General features: G+C 47.7%; 1 protein-coding gene and 1 pseudogene across 4 annotated transcripts in view; one reads left to right on the top strand and one right to left on the bottom strand.

Annotated features, from left to right (window-relative positions):
* The window catches only part of TCF7L1 (transcription factor 7 like 1), a 176,549-nt gene that overhangs the window by 45,385 nt on the left and 106,847 nt on the right, over positions 1 to 24,317 (bottom strand). Inside the window, exon 1 of one of the 4 annotated variants that reach the window (XM_054547965.2) lies at positions 21,115 to 22,466. The exons of 2 other annotated variants lie outside the window; for them this stretch is intronic. In XM_054547965.2, coding sequence (XP_054403940.1) covers positions 21,115 to 21,201 — 87 coding nt within the window. In that variant the 5' untranslated portion in view covers positions 21,202 to 22,466. Of the gene's footprint in view, positions 1 to 21,114; positions 22,467 to 24,317 lie in introns of those variants that run through there. One more of the 4 variants, XM_054547966.2, reaches the window with a different exon arrangement.
* LOC112132017 (small nuclear ribonucleoprotein E-like) lies at positions 2,590 to 2,939 on the top strand (annotated as a pseudogene).

A 24,317-nucleotide genomic window follows, 5' to 3' on the forward strand; every position in this document is an offset into this window, starting at 1 on the left:
TGGTTTGTTGGACAAATTCACTATCATAACCCATATGCCATAAACATTCCTAGCGGCGTTAGCACATTACATGCCTTCTTTCTGGGTTGGGAGAGGGGCTGCAATGCATTCCCCCAACTCTCCAATCAAATCCAGGGCTTGGTCTTTATGGAATTTCAAGCATCCAGGCTAGGCTAGTTGGGTTGGGGAGGAGGGTACATTTCAGAGCACAAAGGCTCTAAAAACATTTCTCAAATCCCCTGTCATTTCCTGACTGACCTAGTAGAACACCAGTTCTAGGCATAGCCTGTGCATGAAGTTGGTTACAGAACTTAACTTTCACAAGCAGCTGTTTGAGGACCGAGACTGGGTGGTGATCAGGTCTTGTTCAGGCCTGATGATGACCTGAAAATTCCACATCTTTGCCACTTCCTTCCTGAGCCCCCAGTTCCTATCCAGACTCTGAAACCCAATCACTGACCAGGTGACAACTCCATCTCATGTCCGAGGATTTGTGATGCATGCACAGCACCAGACTGGGTAGGTGCGGCCCGTTTGAATACTTTTTGTAAGTCCATTGGCCAAATTCTCATTTGATCCGCCTTGATTTTCTATGTTCCATTCTATCCATTCCTGGAGGTCAGCAATGCTCACTTAGTCACTCAAATACACGCTGAATTAAACTCCAAGTCATGGTTCAAATGGGTCATTGATTTCTTCCTCTTCAATTTCCATTTTTCCCTTCAAAGAAGGAAAAATGGGCAGGAAAAATCAGTGCAATTGGCTGGAGACCCACAGTTGGATGGGCCCTGTGCTGAGGCCGTCTCTCCCTTACAAGCTCTTTACAAAACCGTCAAACCCCCAATGTCAATGCCTCCACTCCCTCCAATCATTCGGCCCACTGCCACCTGCCTTCCACGTCACTGGCCCTGTTCTCGCTAAGGCCACTGCTGACCTCCTAACTACCAAACCCAATGTCACCTTCCAGTTCTTTTTCCTAAGAGGCCCCTCAGCTTCTGGGGCACCCTTTCAGCTGATTTTCCACTTACTCCTCCAGCCGCTCCTCAGAGCCTTGGCCTGTGCCTCGAAAGTTGGTGTTCTCTGGGTAGTCTCCTCCTCCTGCTGCAGGTCGGCACCCACGCGGTGATCACGCTCATCTCTGCAGCTGGCTCCAGCCTTCCTCCTCATCTCCAAGTGCTTCCTTGACACCGTGCTACAGGCAGCTCAATCCCACACAGACTCATCAAAATCCAGCCCTGATCCTGTTTCCTACATCCTATCAACCAAGGCTCCTTTGAAAGTGAAAGGGCACACCTTTAACAATTATGATGGATGATGTAACCCAGGACATGCGGTCACCCTGAGTATTGTACAAACCTTGGGGATCATTCTGGCCTATTCTCTTTCCCTCACTCTTTACAACTGACAGGGGACCAAGTCTTGTCATTCTAACTTCGACTGTCTCTCCAATTGTTCCCCTTCATCTCTGCTGCTCACTGCCCTGGACCTCTGTAAAGACTCTGAGCTGCCCTCCTGCCTGCAGCCCCTTCCCAGGCCACCCCACCCTTCCTGTGATTGCATTACTTCCCCCCCTCCACCCCACCCCCAACAAAAGCTCCAGGGGTTCCCGATGCCTGCTCAGTGGGCATTAAGGCCCTGGCCCACCCTTCCCATCTCCAACGGCCTATTCCCAACAACACCCTCCATCCATTTTCTAGCCAGCCAATCATTCCATTCTCTGAGTGTTTCGCTATTTATGCCCCCAAGTCTTTTGCCAAAAGGCTGCCATGCTTTTGCCAGTGACTGGACCATCACCCTGGGTACCTTTGGTCACTGGCTCAAGTGAAGGCAAACGGCTGCTGAGGGACCTCAGCTTTCCCCAGTTGCACGTGGAAAATGTGCAACTGTCATGATGTAGATGACACTCTCTCCTTCTCCCTCTCTCTCTCTGAGGCCCTTCTTTCTGGAGTTCCAGAGCTACTGGCCTGGCCCAAGTTTGGGGTAGGGGTAGGGTATCTGAAGCCACTGCAGTAGCAAGTACCCAGTGTTAGCCTCTAGTTCCCCGCTCTTGGGTGTCATTTCTTCCTGGGTCCATGAGTAGCCTTCCAAAGGGAATCTGCTGGAGAACTTATTGGAGGATGGCATCAGACTCCAACTCTAGGGACCACAACCCATATGCTTGTTCTCTAATTGCTTTCAGAGTTCCGGAGAGACCCTGTGACTTCCTGGGTATCCCCCATGTATATGATGGGGAATTCATTCTGCTGGTTTGATCTCTTTTCCTTTGGGCAACATCTTTAAAAAAAGTCTTCCTTGGAGACTTCAAACCTGGATCTTTAACAAGTCCTTGATGAAATGCTTGGAAATGCTCATGTTTTTACCCTGTACTTGACAGCAGCCTCTACAGACTCCTTTCTCCATATTCTGCTTGGCTTGTCAGAGGCTAGAGGGATCCAAAAGAATTCCTCAGGGGAGGAAGCCCTAAGCCTACATCTTATTCTTTTTAGTTTAGTTTTTTTTTTTTTTTTTTTTTTTTTAAGAGACGGTGTCTTGATTCTGGAAGTTGCTCTCAGAGGCAGCGTGCGGGTATGCTCTTTGTGAAATTCTGCCATGGCGTACCATGGCCAGGGCCAGAAAGTGCAGAAGGTGATGGTGCAGCCCATCAACCTCATCTTCAGATACTTACAAAACAGATCGCAGATTCAGGTGTGGCTCTATGAGCAAGTGAGTATGTGGACAGAAGGCTGTATCACTGGTTTTAATGAGTATATGAACCTTGTTATTAGATGATGCGGAAGAGATTCATTCTAAAACAAAGTCAAGAAAACAACTGGGTCGGATCATGCTAAAAGGAGGTATTCCTCTGCTACAAAGTGTCTCCAACTAGAAATGATCAATGAAATGAGAAATTGTTGAGAAAGATACAGTTTGTTTTTAGATGTCCTTTGTCCAATATGAACATTCATATTGTTTTGATTACCCTTATTACAAGATGGCAATAAATGCTATGGGATTGTTTGTATTACAAAAAAAAAAAAAAAAGAGAGATGCTGTCTTGCTCTGTTGCCCAGGCTGGAGTGCAGTGGCACGAACATGGCTCACTATGGCCTCCTGGGCTCATGCGATCCTTCCACCTCAGCCTCTTGAGTAGCTGGGACTATAGGCACCCATCACCACACCCAGCTAATTTTTTTTTTAACAGATGGTATCTTGCTATGTTGCCCAGGCTGGTCTCAAACTCCTGGCTTCAAGAATCCCACTGCCTCAGCCTCCCAAAGTGCTGGGATTACAGGTGTGAGCCACCATGCTTGGCTTCTTTTTAGCTTTGACGATATCTGCTTCAACTCACCTGACTGCTTAGGCTGGGTTTTAGTTACAGCTAAGGCACAGCTTCTTGTCCTTACAAGCTTTGTCAAGACACATGCTTGCTGGTGGAATCATGTACAGCCTCCACTTCACAAAGTCCTCTTGCAGGCATTGTCCAGGGAGGTATCCTTCGTGAGCACATGCTTCATAATCACAAACATGAAAATTATCTTCCTTTTAATGCCTGCTTTAAACAGTAGCCACTGGAGGTGGAGAATCCAGAGGTCTGGCCTGTGTAATTCACTTCGATAGAAACCAAATGCCCTTGTGTACAGGCCTATGGGCCTTGTTATTATAGTTAACTTTTATGGTGGGTTTTAGGGGCTGAAAAAATTCTACTAATATTATTGGAAATACATTTTATAGCTTTGGCTATGAAATACCACACACACACACACACACACACACACACACACACACACACACACACACACACCCCCAGCAATAATTGAGGAAGTAAATACATTTTATAGCTTTGGCTATGAAATACCACACACACACACACACACACACACACACACACACACACACACACACACACACACACACACACACACACACACACACACACACACACACACACACACACACACACACACACACACACACACACACACACACACACCCCCAGCAATAATTGAGGAAGTAATTGAAAACAAGTAACACTTGAGTATATGTGCAAATTCTACACAGGTGACTGCAAACCACAAAGATACTAATGAGAAATGGCAGACAGGTTCTTGGCAGGTAGGATCTCACAGGACGTGTGCAGGGCCTGTCACAGTAGATATGATAACTGAGGGAGAGCAAATTCTCGGTCATTGTAATAAAACCAAATCCCAGAAGAACTTCTTTTACATCCCAGAGTGGAGGACAGCTATTTTAGGATGTTGCTGCTTGGACACACCTGTTCTATCAGAAGGGGCTGAGGTGATACTGAGTTTTCTTTTTTTCTTCTGTATCTTTTCCCCCTTTGTATCTGTGGTACACAGTACAGCACATTATTCAACATATGTTCATTAAATGGCCACCGAAACATCTTTCACACAGGTTAACATATGGCCAGGCCTCACGTACAAGGTCTATTTGTTTATTTATTTTTTGAGATGGGATCTCACTCTGTCACTGGGGTTGGAGTGCAGTGGCACGATCTTGGCTCACTGCAGCCTTGACCTCCCAGGGCTCAAGTAATCCTCCTACCTCAGTCCCCGCCGGGTAGCTGGGACTAAATGCACGCACCACCATGCCCTGCTAATTTTTTTTTTTTCCTGTATTGTAGAGAAGAGGTCTCACTATGTTGCCCAGGCTGGTCTCGAACTCCTGGGCTCAAGCAATCTGCCCGCCTCAACCTCCCAAAATGTTGGGATTACAGATGTGAGCCACTGTGTCCGGCCACGTACAAGGTCTCTTTAAATGATGAATTGGAAACATCAGTATTTCTTCTTTTGTTTAAATTCCAGTCCCCTGCCAACGTACACTGCCATACCAAGATTAAATAGAGAAGGGCACCTGGAAGCATCTGGTTCGCTGTAAGCACTTGACAGCTATCAGCTATGATCATCATTTCTTCTTACTGATGTTACTGTAACATTGTGGATGAAGCAGTGTTTGCCTTAATGAATGGGGGTGAGTTTGGGAGGACTGCCCTCCAGGGATGTCTTAGTTCCAGGTGCTGCAATTTGCAGTCCTGGAAATGGAGAAAGGAGATAAGCCTGCAGTTTAGTGCCAACCGTGAAAGGTCAGTTGGGGGGGGGCGCTGCTGGGGGCCTCTTGGGAGTTCTCAGAGGCCCTCCCCTCACATATGCACAATATCTGGTGTCCCAGCCACCAAGATCTGGAGACCTCCAGAATGATAGGAAGCTTCTGCAGGGTCCAGCCAGTGCTCAGGAACACTCACAGCAGCTCTCCTTTTTCCTTTCCTCATTCAACATCCCCACATTTCAAGGCTCTCTACCAGCATTTCTTTGTTCATTGTTCAGAAAAAAATGAATCAAGCCATGACTAGAGGCTTGAATTCAACTTTAAAAAACTGTATGGCTCAAAGGGTCTCTATCCAAGTTTTTCCCAAAAGATTATTCTCCAAGGAAAAAAGAAAACAAAATGGCTAAATTGCAACATTTTTTCAGTCTCCATTATCCCACGGCTCTCTTAACCCCTTGAGACACACAATCTTCAATAGTAAACAGGGCTGAAGTTTGAGGGCAAGGCCTAGAGAAGCTGTTTAATTTCTACCCCAAAGACAAACTCAGATTCTTTCACAATTTTCCCTCAGGCCAGCCCTCTGCTTTATAGGGCCAAACCACTGAAAGAACAAATGAATGCGAACAATTTGCCTCCCAGCAGCGAGCACTAAGATTTCCTACAGATACGAATTCCCAAGCAAACCCTGCCCAAAGATAATAAAAATGAAGGTTGGGTTTATCGGGCTTTTTAAAGGGTGGCTGCCTCATCTTCTTTAGGATCTGAATACGTTTACACGGGGACTGGGGGGACGCTTACTGACAGAGCAGTTTTAGAAAACCAACACAGGCCCCAGAACACTCCTCAGTCTGCAGCGGCTCGGCCGCTCATTCCACAAATACTCACTGTGCATCCACCATGCGCAGCCACACTGTGTGTGGTGCTGTGGGGGACAGAATGACAATGTGTCTTGGGAGGTGGCCTCAGCTATAGGTAGGGAGGACAGGGCTTCTGTCCCAAATGGTAAATGTCATAGAGTGGGGGTATTACAGAGTGAGGCCAAGAAGTGGGATCTGAGCCAGACCTTGAAGAGTACAGATGGCAATTTCCACAGGGCAAGGCTGTATTCTAGAACCAACGTATTCATATTAATAAATAAGCAAGGGTTTTGAACTGAAAGGACCTACGACACTGTTTTCCTAAAGACGCCTTCGGGGGCAGGCATGGCTACAATTTGTCTTAAGTCTCAGAGGTCAGTGATGGTCACCCACTGGGGAAGGAAGGGCATGCAGACAGCCCCTCCAACCCCAATATCTGCAGGGTTTGGGACAAGAACACAGATGCAAGCCCATATGCTTACACATGTAAAAGTTACAACTCAAGCTGACAAACTGAGTTGTCAGCTTGACATTCTCTCCTCCCCCCTTGACAAATATGAATGCTATGAAAAGGCCAGGCTCGCATTTAGAATTCCCAGACTCCTGGGTTCTGTACCAGAATGCCGTGGTGGTAAGAGAGCCTGATCTGGCACCCCCACCATTCCCAGTTCCATCTTGTCCTATGAGGTCTTGGGACCACATATGGAAACATCCCAGACATCTCAGCACCCCCATCAAAGCTCAGCCCCAGGCAAACGCGAGCCCCCCATCTCAACCCATAGGTGTGCACACCAGTGGCTTGGTGCACGTCCAGGCAAGAGCCAGGCAGGCTCTCAAGCCTCAGGATCCCATTCTTTGGATCTTCAGCTCCGTGGATTCCTGGCCTGGTCAGGAAGGAAGTGGCCGGGGTGGTCAGAGCAGGGCCCTCCAAAGTAGGGTCCAATGCAGGCCCCCCTGCTCAGGCCTAAGGGTACAGTGTGCACAGGCAAGGTTTGGCTCACTGGACTGTGAGGCACACTGTGTCGTGTGGTTTTGATTATGATGATACAGGCTAACCTTTATCCCAGATAATGAATACAACATTAGTCTGGTTTTCACTTAATCCTCATCAGCCCTATTGAGTTTAGTATTGTTGTTATTCCCATTTCACATATGAGGAAACTAAGATTAGAGAGATTTTAATTTATCCAAGGCCACACAGCTAGGGGTTGTGGAGCCAGGATTTGACTGTTATACTGAGTCTCATGGCCTAAAAATACTCAGAGGAAAATCATTTCCTGATCCCGAATCATGGAAAATCAAGAGCCGGAAGGAACCATGACATTCATAATGTGGAACCCTCACTACGTGGCGGGAGGGGGCAGGTAGCAGAGAAGAAATCCAGGGTCCTGCTTCCGGGGCAGTCCCCATGCGGGCAGCAGCATGTCCCACAGAGTTCAGGAGGGCAGCAGCACCTGGTGGGTATGCTGTGCAGTGGGCGTGGGCTCCGCAGGGCATGCAAGGGGAAGCCAGTCAGGGTCAGGCAGGGCCAGAGCAGCCCCGTGGGCATGTGTGGCCAGCAGCTGGCACCACAGCCCTCTGTGAGCTGAGAAGGTGACCTCACTCCAAGTGGGGCCCTTGGAGCTATTTTCTAAAGCTGCTGCCTTTGATGCTTTCTTCAAATCCCGTGAGCAAAGTGGCAAACTTGGGTGGGGAAGCCCCAGAATCTGGCTGCTGTGCGACTTCATTCTGTTTCCAAACAGCGGTGTGGGAGCTCAGCACCCACTCCACCGGGCAGTCCGAGGATGCCCTGGAGCTAAGCCGGGGAACCTGTTCTTCCTCCCTGCAGCTGTGCTGGCCAGCCAAGGCCTTGGTAGGTCAGGAAAGAGGGATTTTTCTTTTTTTAAATTAATTTAAAATATTTAAAACTAAGGTGTAATATGTATATATAAGCAAGTACACAAATCTCTTGTGCGGCTCAATGAATTTTTAAGACAGGATTTTGTTCTGTTGCCCAGGCTGGGGTGCAATGGCTCAATCAGAGCTCACTGTAGCCTCGAACTCCTGGGCTCAAGCAATCCTCCTGATTCAGCCTCTCGAGTAGCTGAGACCACAGGCATGTGCACTACACCCAGCTAATTCCTAAAATTTTTGTAGAGATGGGGGTCTCACTATGTTGCCCAGGCTCTAGTGAATTTTTAATATGTAATTTTTTTTTTTTTTTATAAGATAGAGTCTCACTCCATCACCCAGGCTGGAGTGCAATGGTGCAATCTCAGCTCAGTGCAACCTCTGCTTCCCAGGTTCAAGTGATTCTCCTGCCTCAGCTTCCCGAGTGGCTGGGATTACAGATGCCCGCCACCACACCCGGCTAATTTTTGTATTTTTATTAGAGATGGTTTCGCCATGTTGGCCAGGCTGGTCTCGAACTCCTGACACCTCAGGTGATCCACCCGCCTCGGCCTCCCAAATTACAGGCATGAGCCACCGCACCTGGCCCAATATGTAAATATCAATGTAACCACCAGCCTAGATCAAGATGTAGAATGTATTAAATTGATTATAAGTTGCAGAAGCAATGCATGAACACACTCTCCTTGTAAAGCATTAAAACATGAGCTGTGAGCCGACCCGTTCCAGTGTCCCGCCTACACACACAAGGCCCCACTGTTATATGTAATTGATTGTGTGTCCGGAAGCAGGGGCTTCCCCCTAGGCATTCCCAGGCCTCCAGGCAGCTGAGCAGCCTGACCCAACAGGTTTGGGGTCTTTCTCCTTGAACATTCTCTTTTGCCCACTCCCTTCCCCCACCCAAATCCTCCAACAGAGAAAGAACCTGTGGATTCTCCCACCGTGGATAACACAACTGCCTCGCTGAGCTTCCTCCCTCCCTATCCTTACAACTTAAAGCAGTCTGACTCGGATGCTTCTAAGCTGTGGCTGCAGAGAACACAAAGAGCAGCCTTCGGCGCGTGGACGCACCATCGATGAACTGGGGTGGCGGGGGGCCGCCAACCGGCCCCAAAGCACATCGAAGCCAGAAACTGCCCGAACTAGTTACATTCCAGCAAGATTAGCACAAGGCCGGGCCTGCTCCTGCACCCACCCCTCCTCCCCTCCTGGGCCATGAATGGGATTTTTAACTATTTCCCTCCCACTTGCTGTCCAGCCTCACACATGGACAATGCTCCCCGCTGTTTGCACATTAACCTCCCATTTGCCAGGCAGCTTCTCAGGGGCTGCAGATTAACATCCACCAAACTCAGACAATGATCCCCGGGGAGGGGTGCAAGGGGCTCAGACAAAAGCTACAGACACTGAGCCCAGTCAATCACTGCACAGTGACCACTGGCCAACAGTGCAAGGGGCTCCTGGACTCCAGACACACAGGAATCACCACAGGCGGCTCATTCCTGGCTCTGGGCACCTGCCCCACGTGGGACCAGAGAGGGTACTCCCCTAATGCAGGCCTACAGCAACCAGAAGACACCCTCCCCACCCCATCTAATCTGCGACATTCTGGCCTAGGAGGGGCCCGAAAGGATCAGGGACTGAAGGGCTGGGAAGACAGAGGGCAGCCCTAGGCAGGCCTCGCAGACCCAGCCCACCCTGTTTAGGCTTCTCCTTCCTTCTGGCAAAGCAGAGCTCACAGGGGACAGAACAGGAAGCAGGTGCCTCGGGCCCCTGCCCTGGGGCTCCCTGGAAAAGCTGCCTGGTCTCTCAGCAAGAAGGGCCCCTGACTGAAGCAGCTTGTAGACATGATACCATACATCAAAGCCATTTTCCTATTCCCTTGTGTGCAGGTGTGCACACAGGCATGAACTTGGAAACACAACAGCATGTGGGGGGAGGGAATGGGGAGAGAGCTGGACTGTGAGGTATGGGAATGGTCCTTCTATGTCCTAGGCCAGCAGCTCAGCCCCCGCATTTGTATTAAAAATCTCCTCCAGGTGATGCTCATGCACCCTGGTCCTGAACCAGAGGCCGTGGAAGTGAACAATCGCATGCATTAGCTGAGGATCCCGTTAACATGCAGTCTGGGTCAAGAGGTGTGTCGTGGGGCCCAGGATGGTAAGTTTCTAACCAGCTCCCAGGTGACACACTCTTGGCCTACTGAGGCCTCAGACTGGGCGCATCATCAGAAGGGCGATCTCTCTGTATGCTGCTTCACCAAGTAGTTGTCTGGCTACAGTTTCCACCCTTCTGGAGAAAGGTCACCACCTCTCAAGACAGCCAGTTGCAGCTGCGGACAGCTCTGTTTGAGTCCTTCCTCATATTAAGACATCCAACAGTGACAATCTGAAGTCTGTCTTCTCTTGACCTGGTAGTTCCAGACCCTCAGAAGAAGACCCTGTGGCTTCCACTCCTGTTTTCCCCACATACCTGTGCCTCCTCATGTAGGCCAGTGAGGCTGTTTTTCTGAGCTTCATTCTCTTCTTAGTACTAATGCCAGACAGGGTGGGGGCAGGGGAGCAGATCTCAGTGCAGATTGGCGAGGCTATTTGGGTAGGAGTGAGAATAGAGCCCCCAACGGAAACAGAAACCAGAGTTCTAGCCTGGAGCAGTTAACATACAAGAAACTTAAGGACAATCAAAAAGCAACAACCACAATTAATGTGGTTTACACAGGCAAAACTCATTAATGTGGATCGGGGTGCTGGAGTTTACCTTTGCTAGGCAAACCCTTTTTACAGACAGTACAGATTAATTGCAAGCAAGACTCCAAGGGGAATATCTAAATGGCTATGAAGCAACCTTCGAGCCCCCCGATGCAGGAAAAAGCACCACTGACCTACAAGGGACACAGAGAGGACTTCGTCCAGGGAGCCCCCTTGCCAGTCTGGCTTCAATTCCTGGTGAAGCTCAGAAGCAATAAACCTGTGCTCCTTTTGAAAGGTTTTATAATTCAGAAGACCCCCTAATTCACACTAACATCCACCCCAAGTCTGAATTAATTGTGTTACCCAGCAGTTCTGCTAAGGAATCACTTCTTAGTACTTAGTTCTGCTAAGGAATCACTTCATCATCACTGCTGCAGGGAAAATTTGAGTGGGGCTGATGGTTTGCAGTGGCAGCAAGTCTACAAATGATTATCCCTAATGAGATGATGCGAGAGCAGCCTCAAATAAGGCACTCCTCCAGCTGCTCCATGCCCAGCTGGGCTTCCTGCCCTCCCACCCGCTCCAGGCCATGAACCCTTCATGGGGCTCTCATGGCAAGAGGGGGCTGGATCTTCCAAAGGTGAAACCATCCCAAAGACCCAAGGGCTCCCACTCAGTCTCCTGCTGCCACTCCCTGCCCCACTGCGAGGTCACAGATGACAGTGGGATCTGGCTGAGCTAGGACTGAATCCTGACTGTACTCCTTACCAGTTGTTACCTTGATCTAAAGTTAATCTTTCTGAGCCTCAGCTCCCACATGTTGAAAAGGTATTAGTATAATCCAGTTCCTAAGATTGTGTGGTGGTTTAACTGAGTGAATGCTTAGCATGCACAGGGCCTGGAGTAGGTAAACTCTTACAATGTTAGTAAAAAGGAGGAAGATTTCTTTTAAGGACAGAGAGATGGCCCCTCTTCCTTTGAGGCTCCAAAGCTCACTGTTCTTCTCTTGTGACACTAACATTTCCCTGCCTTGAGATCAGTTCCACTACTTTTGTTGTTGCTCTGGTGGACCAGGAAACAGAGAGTTCCTATATAAGGTCATGGCCTCACTCATCTTCTACTTACCTATTGCAACGTTCCACCCAATCCTTGCAATTAGTAGGAACCTGATCAATATTTCTGCATTGACTTGCCAGCATGAACCAGCCTACTCAGGACAAAGCATGGAGGTCGTAACCAGATGGGTCAAACAGCCAACAGACCAGACCTCCCTGCCCCCGCCCCTGTGAGCAGGTTTCTGTCCTTACGAACAACAGCAGTTGCGTTTAGGTAAAACGACAATTACACTTCTGACTGGCTGTCAAACTATTCATGAAAATGGCCACCAACATCCTATTTTTTAAATCAAACACTAAGCCATATGTCTGCTACACAATGAAAAATCCCAAACCTATGTGGTTTAATAGGCTTTCCAACATTTCTTCAGAAGCCTAGATCCCTAATGCTTACATTTAAGGTGACACTGGCTTACGGTCTGTTGTTCCATAGTCTTATTGCACTGTCTACACATCCTACCTCATTTTTACAGAAATGGGTCATTAGGTCAGGGACCACCTTCTTCCATGTCATGACATGCTTTGGTTGGGAGTGGCGAAGGTCTAATTTTAGGCCCTCTGAGAAAGGGCCTAAAATTTCCTAAAGTAAGCAATAGAGATCAAGTTTTTAGGTTTTCTGAGGTTTTAAAACCAGAAAGCCGTTCTGTTTCCTTGAGCTGCCATCCATTCAACCCTAGAAGTTGCAGCCTGCCGTTCTGGGCTCAGAGAAGGGAGGACTAATGCTCAGAACGGTTTCCCTGGGGAGCTGGATACTAGGCGCTGAGGTTGGGCTCCTTGGCAGGGACAGGCCTCGGGGAGCTTGTGGTAGGGGCTGCTTGGAAACCACACACTTACTCTGATGACACTGTTCGTGTGCAAGCATTTCTAGCCTGTTCTTTGGAAATGGGCTGTAGAAAACATTCATTCCTTCAAAACACACCGCTCTTTTGTGGTCTTTTATTTCCCCCTTCTTGCCTCTGCTGCTCTCCTGGGAGTCAGGGTCTCCCCAAACTCCCAGGGAAGGGATCTCTTTTGGAGAGGCCATGCAGAGGGGTCACACCGAGGCTCGGGTCAGGGTACTAGAGTGATAGCAAATGCTCATGTGGAATTGTCTGCCTGAACGGGTGGCTATAAATTATCACAGGGTATAACTGCCTGAGCCCATGTAGGTGAATTATCTACAAGTCCTGCGAATGCTCAGGGGTGGGTACCTAACAGCTGCCATGAATATGGCTTCACAATAAGTTTCCTTAGATGAAAACTAAGAGTCCAGAGGCATCAGCTAGCCTGTGGGGAGGATGTGGGAGGACCACCCATGGCCTCAGTTTCCCTGGGTACACCACTCACTTCCCTCAGAGTCCTTTCTGTGATACCTGCCTCCCCCAGCCCTCTTGTCACTGTACCACCTAATGCACACACAGCAGCAGAGAAGCATCTAAAGTGTGAGTGTGTGTGTGTGTGTTTTGAGAGAGGATCTCACTCTGTCGCCCAGGCTGGAGTGCAGTGGCGCAATCACAGCTCACTGAAGTCTCGACCTCCTGGGTTCAAGTGATCCTCCCACCTCAGCCTCCCAAGTGGCTAGGATTACAGGTACGTGCCACCACACCTGGCTAATTTTTTGTAGTGATGGGGTTTTGCTGTGTTGCCCAGGCTGGTCTCAAACTCCTGAGATTCACTCAAGTGATCTGCCTGCCTCCGCCTCCCAAAGTACTGGGATTACAGGCGTGAGCCACTGCACCTAGCCTAGAGTGTCTCTAAATTGCAATCTGAACTTGAATGGGAAACTGTCAGCTAGTTTAAGGGGCAAGCAGTAGATAGCTTCTTGTCACATTTTCTCAGTCAGATGCCAGTCACAGGGAACTATCAAAAAGCGGCGATTTACAAGAGCGACCTGAATAGACGCTCTGGTCTGGTCTCTCTCCTTCAGCTCTTATATCCAGCTGGTCCCTTCTGTCCTGAAGAAGTAAACAGCCTCAAGCGGGGCCCAGAGACTTGGGTTCTAACTCGACCCCAATTAGCAATGTGATGACTTTAGGCAGGTCCTTTCCCCTTGCTGATCACAGCTGCTAGAAAAAGCCTTTATGGAAACAAACATGTATTAGGCCCCTACTGTTTACACTATATACTGTGCACAATAAAAGGCAAAGGCTTTTTATTTCTTCCTCACAAGCTTCTCTTTGTGTGCAATAGAAATGAGGGCTGATTATCATTTAGACATAATAATATCCGGATATGGGTCATTAAGCAGGGCAGTGACCTACCCACTTGGTCCACTGACCTATTCTTGGTTATTGCAAAACATTATTCAGACAGCAAGATAAATTGGTTAATTTTTCTTTCCACTCCTAAATTGTTAAATTAGTTACAGCAAAAAACAAAACCCAAGTAAACAAACAACACAAACCTCCTAAATACAAAGTAGGGCCCTGATCCTGCCATCTGTTTTACTCCTAAATATAGGCTGGTTTATCTCTCTCCCACCTTTGGTGGCCTCAGGCCATGTTCTCAGGCCTCTAACTAACTCTTAGCTGCTATTTAGAATCCAGCTGTTAATTACTTCTTTAACACCTTTTTGCTGCTCAGTCTGAACACTAAGTATTCTCGGAGACGACAGTTTCTCCTTTGCCTTTCTTTAGTGGCTCTGAAAGTCTCTCAAAGGTTATCTGTCCTCAAGATGTGCCTAATTCTGTGCATTCAGGGCTTGCTTTGCAGGGGACGGCACAACTTGGGAGCTTTTAACATACACAAAACACAAAATAGTGTAATACAAAGCTAGCCAGGCTTATTAAAAATCTCATTTTTCGGCTAGGCATGGTGGATCACGCCTGTAATCCTACCACTTTGGGAGGCTGAGGTGGGCGATCATTTGAGGCCAGGAGTTCGAGACCAGCCTGGCCAACATGGCGAAACCCTGTCTCTACTAAAAATACAAAAATTAGCTGGGCGTGGTGGCCGGTGCCTGTAATCCCAGCTACTCAGGAGGCTGAGGCATGAGAATCGCTTGAACCCGGGAGGTGGAGGTTGCAGTGAGCCGAGATCGCACCACTGCACTGCAGCCTGGGCGACAGAGCGAGACTCCGTCTCAAAAAAAAAAAAAAAAAAAAAATCTCACTTTTGAACTAGTCTATGTTTAATATTTAATATATTACCAAGTGCTTTTTAAAAAGGCCCAGTTACCAATTCCTGTGTGTGGCAAGGTGAGAAGGCCAGGGGTGGTGGGTTCCTTATGGCTTTGGTCTATTGCAGATGCCTTCCGGTAGTGGACCAGAGCAGCTGGCACTGGTGTACTGGCATCTCCTTCAAACTTGGTGTTCAGTGATGTCACGTTGGTAGCTTGAAATCAGCCACAGGGAAAGTATTTACATCATGGAAATTGGCAAACGCTAATCAGAGCACAATCCTCCCCACCAGGAGCTGACTGTTAAATATTTACCAGTACATCACTGCTTATAACCCATTTCCCCACTTCTCTTTCTATCATTAATTTAAAGGACTCATTTATTGGGCACACAGTCCACTGCATTAGACACAAATGCCACAGAAAAACAATAACAAATGTTACCTTTCTCTGTCCCTAGCACTGTCTATGTCTTTACACTGCAAACTCACTTAATCCTCCGAACAACATAGTGGGATAAAGAAATAGTGTTATCACCTTTTCAAAGATGAGGAAACTGAGGCACAGAATGGCAAAACCTTGCTCATGGCCGCAACAGATGATGCGTCCAGACCCAGAACTGAGGGCTTTTCCCCACCCCACAGAGCCCATGGGTTTCCTACTCTCCCAGGAAAAGGCCTGGATGGAGGCCCAGTGTGTAAAAACTCAGGGATATGTTCCACCAGAACTAAGACTCAAGAGCAAATGAGTTTTATGGAGGCTTTGTACCAGGAAGGGTTCTTAAGGGAGACAGTTGTGCAGGCTGTGAGGAAGGTTCCGCAGACCCCCAGAAAAGCAGGTGAGTGGCAAATGAGGTCACCTTGAGAAGAGGGGTTTTGGAGTACAACAGGCCCCTTGGCCTGGTACACTTCGTCAAGGCAGAAAAATGCCTTCCACTTCTGGAGGGAAAAAAAGGAAAGAGGCGCAGGATGCAATTAGGAAAGAACAAATATATCCTCAGATTCTCACAGCTGAACAACTAGGGAAAACCCAGCCTGTAAACAATCAAAAACTGGGTGTCGCCAGAGCAAATACCCAGGTCTCTGCTCACCCATGCAAGGGTAACTGCACAAGAATCAGGGCCCACACCAGAACAGGCCAGCGAGGGACCACTTTTTCCTTAGCAGTAGTGGCAACGGCAGCAGCTGGTTCTCCTGCTGGGCTCCCAGTTGGAAATTCCAAAGGGAACTACTTTTTGCATTCAGCACACGAAGAGAAAAACTGCAACTAGTGAAAAATAAAAACTAAAATTTCAAATGCTACTTTGTAGAATGCAAACAGTCATAGTCTGCCAACAGACATTAGACTAGGTATTTCCTTATGATACTTACGAGAGAAAGAAAACCAAGTTCACTACCCCTTTCCCTACTTCCTCCTGTTTTTTTTCCCTCCCCAAGGGAATGAGTCAAGTCAGTCAACAAGTATTTATGGAGCACCCACAGGACTGCAGAGTCTGGGAGGAGGCACGGGTTGCTGGAAGAAGCCCAGGATAGCTCTCATTTGAGACAGTTAAAGGAAATGTCAATCCTCAGGCCAGGTCTAAACAGGGCAGTAAAGAACTGACTGCCACCTGGGTGGGTTTATTCTGGACCAATCACTCACTCCTGGCTGAGCTGCCTCTGTTATTGGCAAGGCCAAAGTGGGTGGATCAGCTACGTTCATGTACATTTTTGGAAAACTACAAGCACAACGCTAACAATCTTGATGGTTTATGGGGTGGGAGTTGGTGGTTGGCTGAGATACTCTTCTTCCTCCCTCCCAAAAGGCCCCACAATGATAAAAATTAAACAAATGTCAGGTGTTCTCCTCTGCAAATGTAAGTGTGTATAAGTGGGACGGGAAGGCTAGCAAAACCCAGGGCCCATGGAAACAGCCTCCTGGGGGCCTGTCCGCTCTAGTTTGGAGACTGGGTTGTATTTATTTGGCTGCAGATCCTGCTACTCCAAGTGTGCTCCCTGGACCAGTACCATCAGCACTATGTGGGATTGTGTTAGAAATGCAGAGTTCCAGGCCCCACGACAGCCCTACTGAAGTAGAATCTGCATTTACACAATATCTTCAGATGGTTCCCATGCACTGGTGAGTTGAAGAAGCATCAGTCCCAATAACCAAGCAAGTGTTTGTTATTAAACCCCAGAGAGCCCCCAAAGTCACATTTGGGGAACATCTGCCTTTCATATTGCAGGCGGGCAGTTAGCTCCCTAGATTTCCTGTTCACAGAAAGCAAATACCAGTAAAGCCTAAAGATTTATAAATCTATTATGACTCCTGGTTTAAAAGTAGGTGCCTGGAAGGACCCAGGTCAGTTGCACATTATTCAATCACCATAGGAAGATATATTCTTGGAGCTAACAGAACCGAACACTACCAGCCACAAGGAGTCCTTTCACATCTACATTACACTCAACTAACTGCGTGCTGGCCTAGATTCGCTTCTGTTTTAAATATCCAAGCTATGTTTGAATAACCTGTATGGTTACAACTAGGATCACTGCATCTGGAAAAGTCACCGCAAACCCCCACACATAAATATGGTGATTTTAATAACAAATAACACATTTGGAGGCTGGTATATAAGTATGCAGGCAGAGGAAGCCACTGAAGATGTTAATTTGCATGTTCACAAAGAAATGGAATCCAGCTGCAACGTTAATGCTTAATTCTACAGAGCCATAGGACACCCGCGCAACCTTACCATGGGCATGCTCTAAATTTAAAGCCGATTTTCAAACCCTCACAATTTTGGCAAAAACCTCAATTCAACTGCTTAAGGAGACTGGATTTTCTGTGAATCCTAAAATAGTGCTAGCAGAAAAAAGTCCATTTGTTTAAGTTTTGCAAGTAAAAGTTAAAGACAAGCATCTGAATTGATTTGATGCAAAGTTTCTCAAAACATTCACCTTGGGGCAGGAAAAACAAAGGTCTCATTGGAAGAGATTCCTTCTTATAAGGGATTGGAATTTATGGACTAGGGTCTAAGTTAGCTGTTGCTTTCTGGTCTCCTACACTTATATTTACTGTTTAAAGTAAAATGTGAAAATTATATCAGACTTTAAGAAGATAAACCTTCTGAAATAGGATTCATATGAGTGAATGTGTTTATGTAAGAGGGAGAGGTTATTAATAATAGCGGTCATGGTAATATTAATAACAATAAAAGGTAGTGTGCTAATTTGGATATTGTATCCTGGTAAGCTGTGTTCACTTCACCAGTTTCTCTAAGAAAATGGAGTCTGTTGAACTGCTCACTAGCATGGTGTACTTGCTCAAGCACCTGCAAAAAGACAGAGGGGGCTTCTTGTAGGGATGCAAACCCAGTAGGGCAAACAAACAGAGCCTGGTAATAGCACAATCAATCAACTGTTTCAGTTATGAAGGAAAGAGCTGCTAAAACCTCCCACTCCAGTGGAATGTACCTCATTGAAAGCTCTTGGCACTCACTCTTTACAGAGAATGGTGGGTAGCCAGGACCTATGGTGACATCAGGCACAGAGCAATTCTCCTGTCCTACAAGTGGACAAGAGGGAAGGAGGGTGGTGGTCAAAACCATTATGGGGGTACATGTATCAGATAATGACTAGACTGCATGATTTCATGGGATAAGAAAAAATATCTTGAGAGAAATGCTTGAGAGTCCTTAGGATTGCAATTCTGCTGAGCACTTGGCTCATCTGTTATTAATAAATGCTGGTGGCAATATCTGTGAGTACACTTGTCAGAGGGGCTACTTCCTTCCCCACCGAGCAATGGCCAGATGGAGAAGTCAGGAGACCTGCGCGGAGAGCCTCGCCTTGCCAGGGGCAAATCCATCACCTCAATAAGCCTCAACTCACTGTCTATTAAATAGGAGTGATTATACCAGCTGCACTTAATTCTTAGAACTATTTTGAGGATGAAATGAGATAATGGATGTGAGTCGTTAAGTATGTCAATCTGGGAATATGTGGGTGGAGCTGTGTGGGAGGTGAGCTCCCTTCTGCTCTGTCATGAAAGGCATGTGACACTCTTCATAGTACTTCCCTCTCCCAGGCCCCCAAACAAACTTGCCTGTCAATTTTGACACATTTAGAATTCATTAAGTAATTAAATCCATTTTGATCTGAGTTTTCCTTTGAGGGCAGTTTAAGATTCCACTAAGCCTGTGAAGCTTATGTGTAATTGCAAGTGGAAATTCCAACTGTGTTGAGACGTCCATCATCGATTTTTTCCCAATGCATGATTTCACTTGCCTGGATGGCACTGTTACATCTGGAGATCAGAACCAAGCCAACCACCACCACTAGCAGAAGCAATAAATAACACCATTGCATTGAGTCAGCACTGTGGACAGTCCTGTCCTAAACCACACTCATGGGGGACACCTGACTGCCATTCACTTGGAGCTCTTTCTGGGCAAAGGAGAGCTGGTCAGTCACTGGGTGACCAAAACCGGCACTGCACTGCCCAAGAGGGACATGGCCATCCTTTAACTGTTTCCATCTGACAAACTGCTTTTGGTATATGGGCAACTGTTATCTGTTTATTTATTTATTTATTTATTTTGAGATGGACTCTCGTTCTGTCGCCCAGGCTGGAGTGCAATGGCGCAATCTCGGCTCATTGCCAGCTCCTCCTCCCAGGTTCACGCCATTCTCCTGCCTCAGCCTCCCGAGTAGCTGGGACTACAGGCGCCCGCCACCATGCCCGGCTCATTTTTTGTATTTTTTTTAAGTAGAGACCGGGTTTCACCGTGTTAGCCAGGATGGTCTCGATCTCCTGACCTCGTGATCCGCCCGTCTCGGCCTCCCAAAGTGCTGGGATTACAGGTGTGAGCCACCGTGCCTGGCCCGGTCTGTTTTAAAGAGGCAGGGGGCTCTGACCTTATAGCTCAAAGATGAGCCATGTGGTTCCAGGTCCCCATCTGGGATTTCTGGTTGCACTGTGCCAGTGGGAAGCCTTGTCAGCTGACCTACCCCATCTTAGAGGGAAGAGGGACTGGTGACTGATGCCCGATGAAAAGGCTTGCCTTTGGCCCTCCATCCGAGAAGGGAACCCCCTATGGCCCACTATCCTAAGCAAGTGCTGAGCCATAGTCAGCTTCACCCCATTCTCTATGGGAGCCTGACACCAAACCATTGATTACACCAATCTTCTCAGATAAGGGAGTCCAGCTCAGGTTCCAAGTCTGGAGACTTTTGCCTGAGTCTCCTAGGGGGCCAGACGTGCCTGGGATTTTGAAGAGCCTCCTCTCCCTGGTATCTGTCTTGATATCAGATTCTATTCTGGAATCTGTCCTGCTACCCGGCAGAGTGCCAAGTCTATATTTTGAGGACAGCAGAGACCTGCATTTGCTAAACCTAATGGTTGTTTCTCAGCCCTCATCTCACTCGACCTTCAGCAGCACCCCCTCTTCCTTCGTACACTCCCCTCCTTGGCTGCAGGAATGCGGCGCCCACCAGGTCTCCTCCTACCTCTCTGGATGCTCCTTCTCAGTCTCCTTTGCCAGTTCTTGCTCTTCTCTCCAGTGTGCAAAAGCTGTAGTGCCCACAGCTCAGCCCTTGACCTCTTTTTTTCTCAGCTTCAGTCTCAGGGATCTCCTCCAGTCTCATGGCTTGAAGTACCATCAACATACTGATGACTAAAGTCTCTGTCTCTAACCTAGACCTCATCCCTGACTTCCAGACCCAATTACCCCACTGCCTATCACTCTCCCCACTGGATGTCCAAAAAGTATCTCCAATACAACATGTCCCAAACAGAGCTCCTAATTATTTCCTCCCAAACCTGCCCCTCCCACAGTCTTCTCCATTTCTGTCAATGACACTTCCTTCTTTCCCACTGCCCGGGAGACGTTCCTAACTCTTCTTCCTCTTGCTCCCCACATTTGTTCCATCAGCAAATCCTGTCACTCCTCCTTCAAAATGGGGCCAGAATCTGAGAACTTTCCCCATTTCTACCGCCACCATCCAGGCCCCACTGGCCCAACAACTTGTCTCTGATTTTCTACCCTTGACCCCTTCGGTCTATGATTATATCATGGCAGCCATGGCGCTATGTTAAAACAAAGGTTGGATCATGTCACCTCTCTGCTCAAGACCCCTCTCTGCTCCCCATCTCAGTCAAAAGGCTTCATCATGGGCTGCATGCCCCTGTGACCGGCCCCCTGTCCCCTTTCTGACTGTGCCTCCTTCAGTGCTGCCCCCCAGCCTTGCCCACTCTGCTCCAGCCACTCTGTTCTGCCCGCTCCTGGAACCTGCCAAGTGCCATCCCCTTTGCACCTGCTGTTCCCTCTGCCTGGCGTGCTCTTCCCCCGCGTATGTGTCTATAGAGTTTGTCACCTCCCTGTGAGGCCTTCAATAAGTATTGAATAAATGAATGAACAAGCAAACTGAAGGCTTTACCCTGAACCCTCCCTGGCAGGCCGGGATCCCACAGTTTGCCTGTTTGTTCTTTCCCTGCGGCTGGATACTGAACTCCGCCCACCACATCTCCCACCTCCAGGGGGTGCTGTTCACAACGTGGTCCGTGGCTAGCAGGGCAGCTCCCAAAGTCAACTCTGCAGGGACCCGTGTGAAGTCATAATATGAATATTCGGCCCTTTCTAGGGTGCCTGGCACATAGTGGATGGCTCAGCGTGTATCTCCTGAACGAAACTTCACCTCTCACCCTGAGCCAGAATCCTGCCCACTCAGAACCCAAGACCCATGCCTGGGGCTGCCTCTGGCCAGGAAGCTCTCTCTCCTCAGCCCATCCCCAGCCTTCTCCTCCTGGCCCAGCTCCCCCTTCCCTTGCTGAGTTTCTAGCACCTCTTATGCTGTTCACACCCAGACAATTCCGAAAACACAGGATCCCCTGTGAATGATGTGGAAATGCAACTTCCCCACGTGGAGTCGCTGGGCATGTTCCCCTTCTCTTCCCCTCGAACCCTGCACAGAGGGGGCCATTATGTCACACAAGGCCACTTCACGAGTAAGGCACGAAACGGCCCTTTTGGAACTCGAAACAAAGCTTACGAGCCGCACCTGAGTTACTAAAGCTTCCACTCAGCCTCACCCATTCCTAGCAATAAGCTACAGCAGCCGGATCTGCTCCCACCTCTGGGTGATGGCTGGGAACACCAGGCTGTTACCTTTCATCAAAAACACAAAGGGACAGCAAGGGACCTCAGGCATGTAATGGCGCCAAGGAGTAGCCATAACATGTTATTACAGAATTAGTTCTTTCGAAACTGCGTGCCAACTGATTATTAATAAACTGCAAAAATGAGCTAAGGGTGGAATAATTGGGGCTGAATGCATACCAATCCTGCACATGTTAACCAAGATATATGAGGTTCAACTAGAAGCCAATTGAACAGTTACTTATTGTTAACTACTATGTGCCAAGATGTTGGTGCGTTGAGATCTTTAAGACTTGTGGGAGGCCCCACTGCCAGAGGTGTGTAATCTAAACGGGGAAAGGAAAGGAAAACATGCCCTTTCATTCAATAGTTTTTAAAACAGTACAGTGTACTAGCAAAGGCTGAGGTAAAACATCTGCTTCAATAGGGAGGCAGAGAAAAGGGGCTATAGAGGGCCTGGGGAGATTTCTTGAAGGAGACAGAAAACTGGCGATCTGCAAAGAGAAGAAACAGGAGGAGGCAACACGTCCCGTGTGGAAGGGGAGAAAGTGGGTGCTGTGAGCAGGAGTGACAAAGTCTTCAGGAAGACTGAGCCTGGGGACAAGGCTGGCCTTAACACTTGCCTTCTATACAGGGTGTGCACAAACCTCAATGCCAAGCCCCATTCAAGGAAAAGGAGGAAGGCCGTAGATGGACCTCACTGACTCTCCCTACAGCAGAAGTGGGCACAGCCGGGTGCAGGTCAGGAGAGGTGGTGTTTGCATTCATGCTGTCATAATGGCTGTGGTCAGGCTTGGATGAGGATGTCAAGCTGACAAAACCTCAAGGCGATGGAGGACCATTTCTTCTATTATTTGAGCCATCCCAGAAAGAAGGGAGGTAATTCTTAAGCGCGACATGTTCACAAATGGAAAAGTGTGGATTTGGCCTGGATGTTGGCATTCTACTCGGGCCGAGGCTTTATGTGACGTGGGTTCTATGTTGGCAGCCCAGAGGCAGCCAAGTGCCCCGGGAAAGCCAGCAACCATAAGGTTTCCAGCCTCATGGTATCAATGGAAGAATTATGAGATCACAAATGTCAGAGCCCCTGGGGCCTTGAAGGTAAATGCTTGGTTTGATTTTAAGTGATCCAGATAGTGGAAGAAGTTCTCACTGGCTTCTTTAAGATGGTCCCTTAGACTTACAAATGTTTTTAGGTTCTCGTGAATCAAAAATCTATTCTTGCCCCACCCTGCAGCCACCCCCCCCCCCCCGCAAAAAAAAAGCAAGCAAGCAAAGAGAAACCTGAAAGGAATATTTACCAAAAAGCAAACTATTCCTGGACTCACGGAGTTATCCAAGTCCTAAGGAAATACAAATAGAGTCCAACGGACAGTTTAGTTAAAATACTAAAATTAAACAGTGGCTGTATTTAATTTCTTTTTTTAAGTTTCTAAGGAAGTCAATAAAATAAAAATATATCTGGGGCCTGAATTATCATTCATGAACAAGGACTGCTTAAAAGTGCATCCAGGTCGGGCGCGGTGGCTCATGCCTGTAATCCCAGCACTTTAGGAGGCCAAGGCGGGCAGATCACCTGAGGCCAGGAGTTCGAGACCAACCTGACCAACATGGTGAAACCCTGTCTCTACTAAAAATATAAAATTAGCTGGGCATGGTGGCGGGCACCTGTAATCCTAGCTCTCAGTAGGCTGAGGCAGGAGAATCGCTTGAACTCGGGAGGCAGAGGTTGCAGTGAGCCAAGATGGCGCCATTGCACTCCAGCCTAAGCAACAAGAGTGAAACTCCGTCTCAAAAAAAAAAAAAAAAAAAAAAAAAAAAAAGTGCATCCAGTCTTCTGGATCAAAGAGTGCGAAGAGGCTCTTCCCTGCTGTTCCCCTGCTCCCATCCTCTAGACTCAATGAGTCAGTCAACAAACTTCTACTGTGCACCACCATGTAGAAGGCACTGAGGACAGGGCACTTCAAGAGTCAAATGAGGAAATGCTCGTGTGCCAACTTCTGTTCCCACACTGAGAAAGAAAGAGAGCAAAAACTGCTGAGTTCCAAAAGACACGCTGTGTAAAAAATGTTGAAAAGGAAGACAAACCCTTTAAAAGGGTGACCTTGGGCGGGCCCTTCCCAATCGAGTTAAATGTCACTACTCTGAGAACTTGTACTTTCTGATTTCCTGATTTTGCAGAATCTAAAGCTAGCATAATGAATTTAAACCCTCCAGCTTCCTTCCTTTCTCCATTTCCTTAAAAACAAAAACAAAAGGCACAGATTTAATATTTCCATTAAAATAAAACTTAACAAAAAGCATCGCATACTTTTACTATTACCATAGTTTAGGAAAGAAACACATTTTTCTCTCTTTTTGCTGCAAGATTATTTTTTCAAATTTCAGCAGGCACAAAATTCTGCCCCTGGGTGACTTAATCTGTAAGTATAAGCACTATTTCAGGCAACTGATTTTTTTTTTTTTTTTTTGAGGCAGAGTCTC

Source organism: Pongo abelii, chromosome 12 (genome assembly GCF_028885655.2).
Source record: "Pongo abelii isolate AG06213 chromosome 12, NHGRI_mPonAbe1-v2.0_pri, whole genome shotgun sequence".
NCBI classification, from domain to species: Eukaryota; Metazoa; Chordata; class Mammalia; order Primates; family Hominidae; genus Pongo; species Pongo abelii.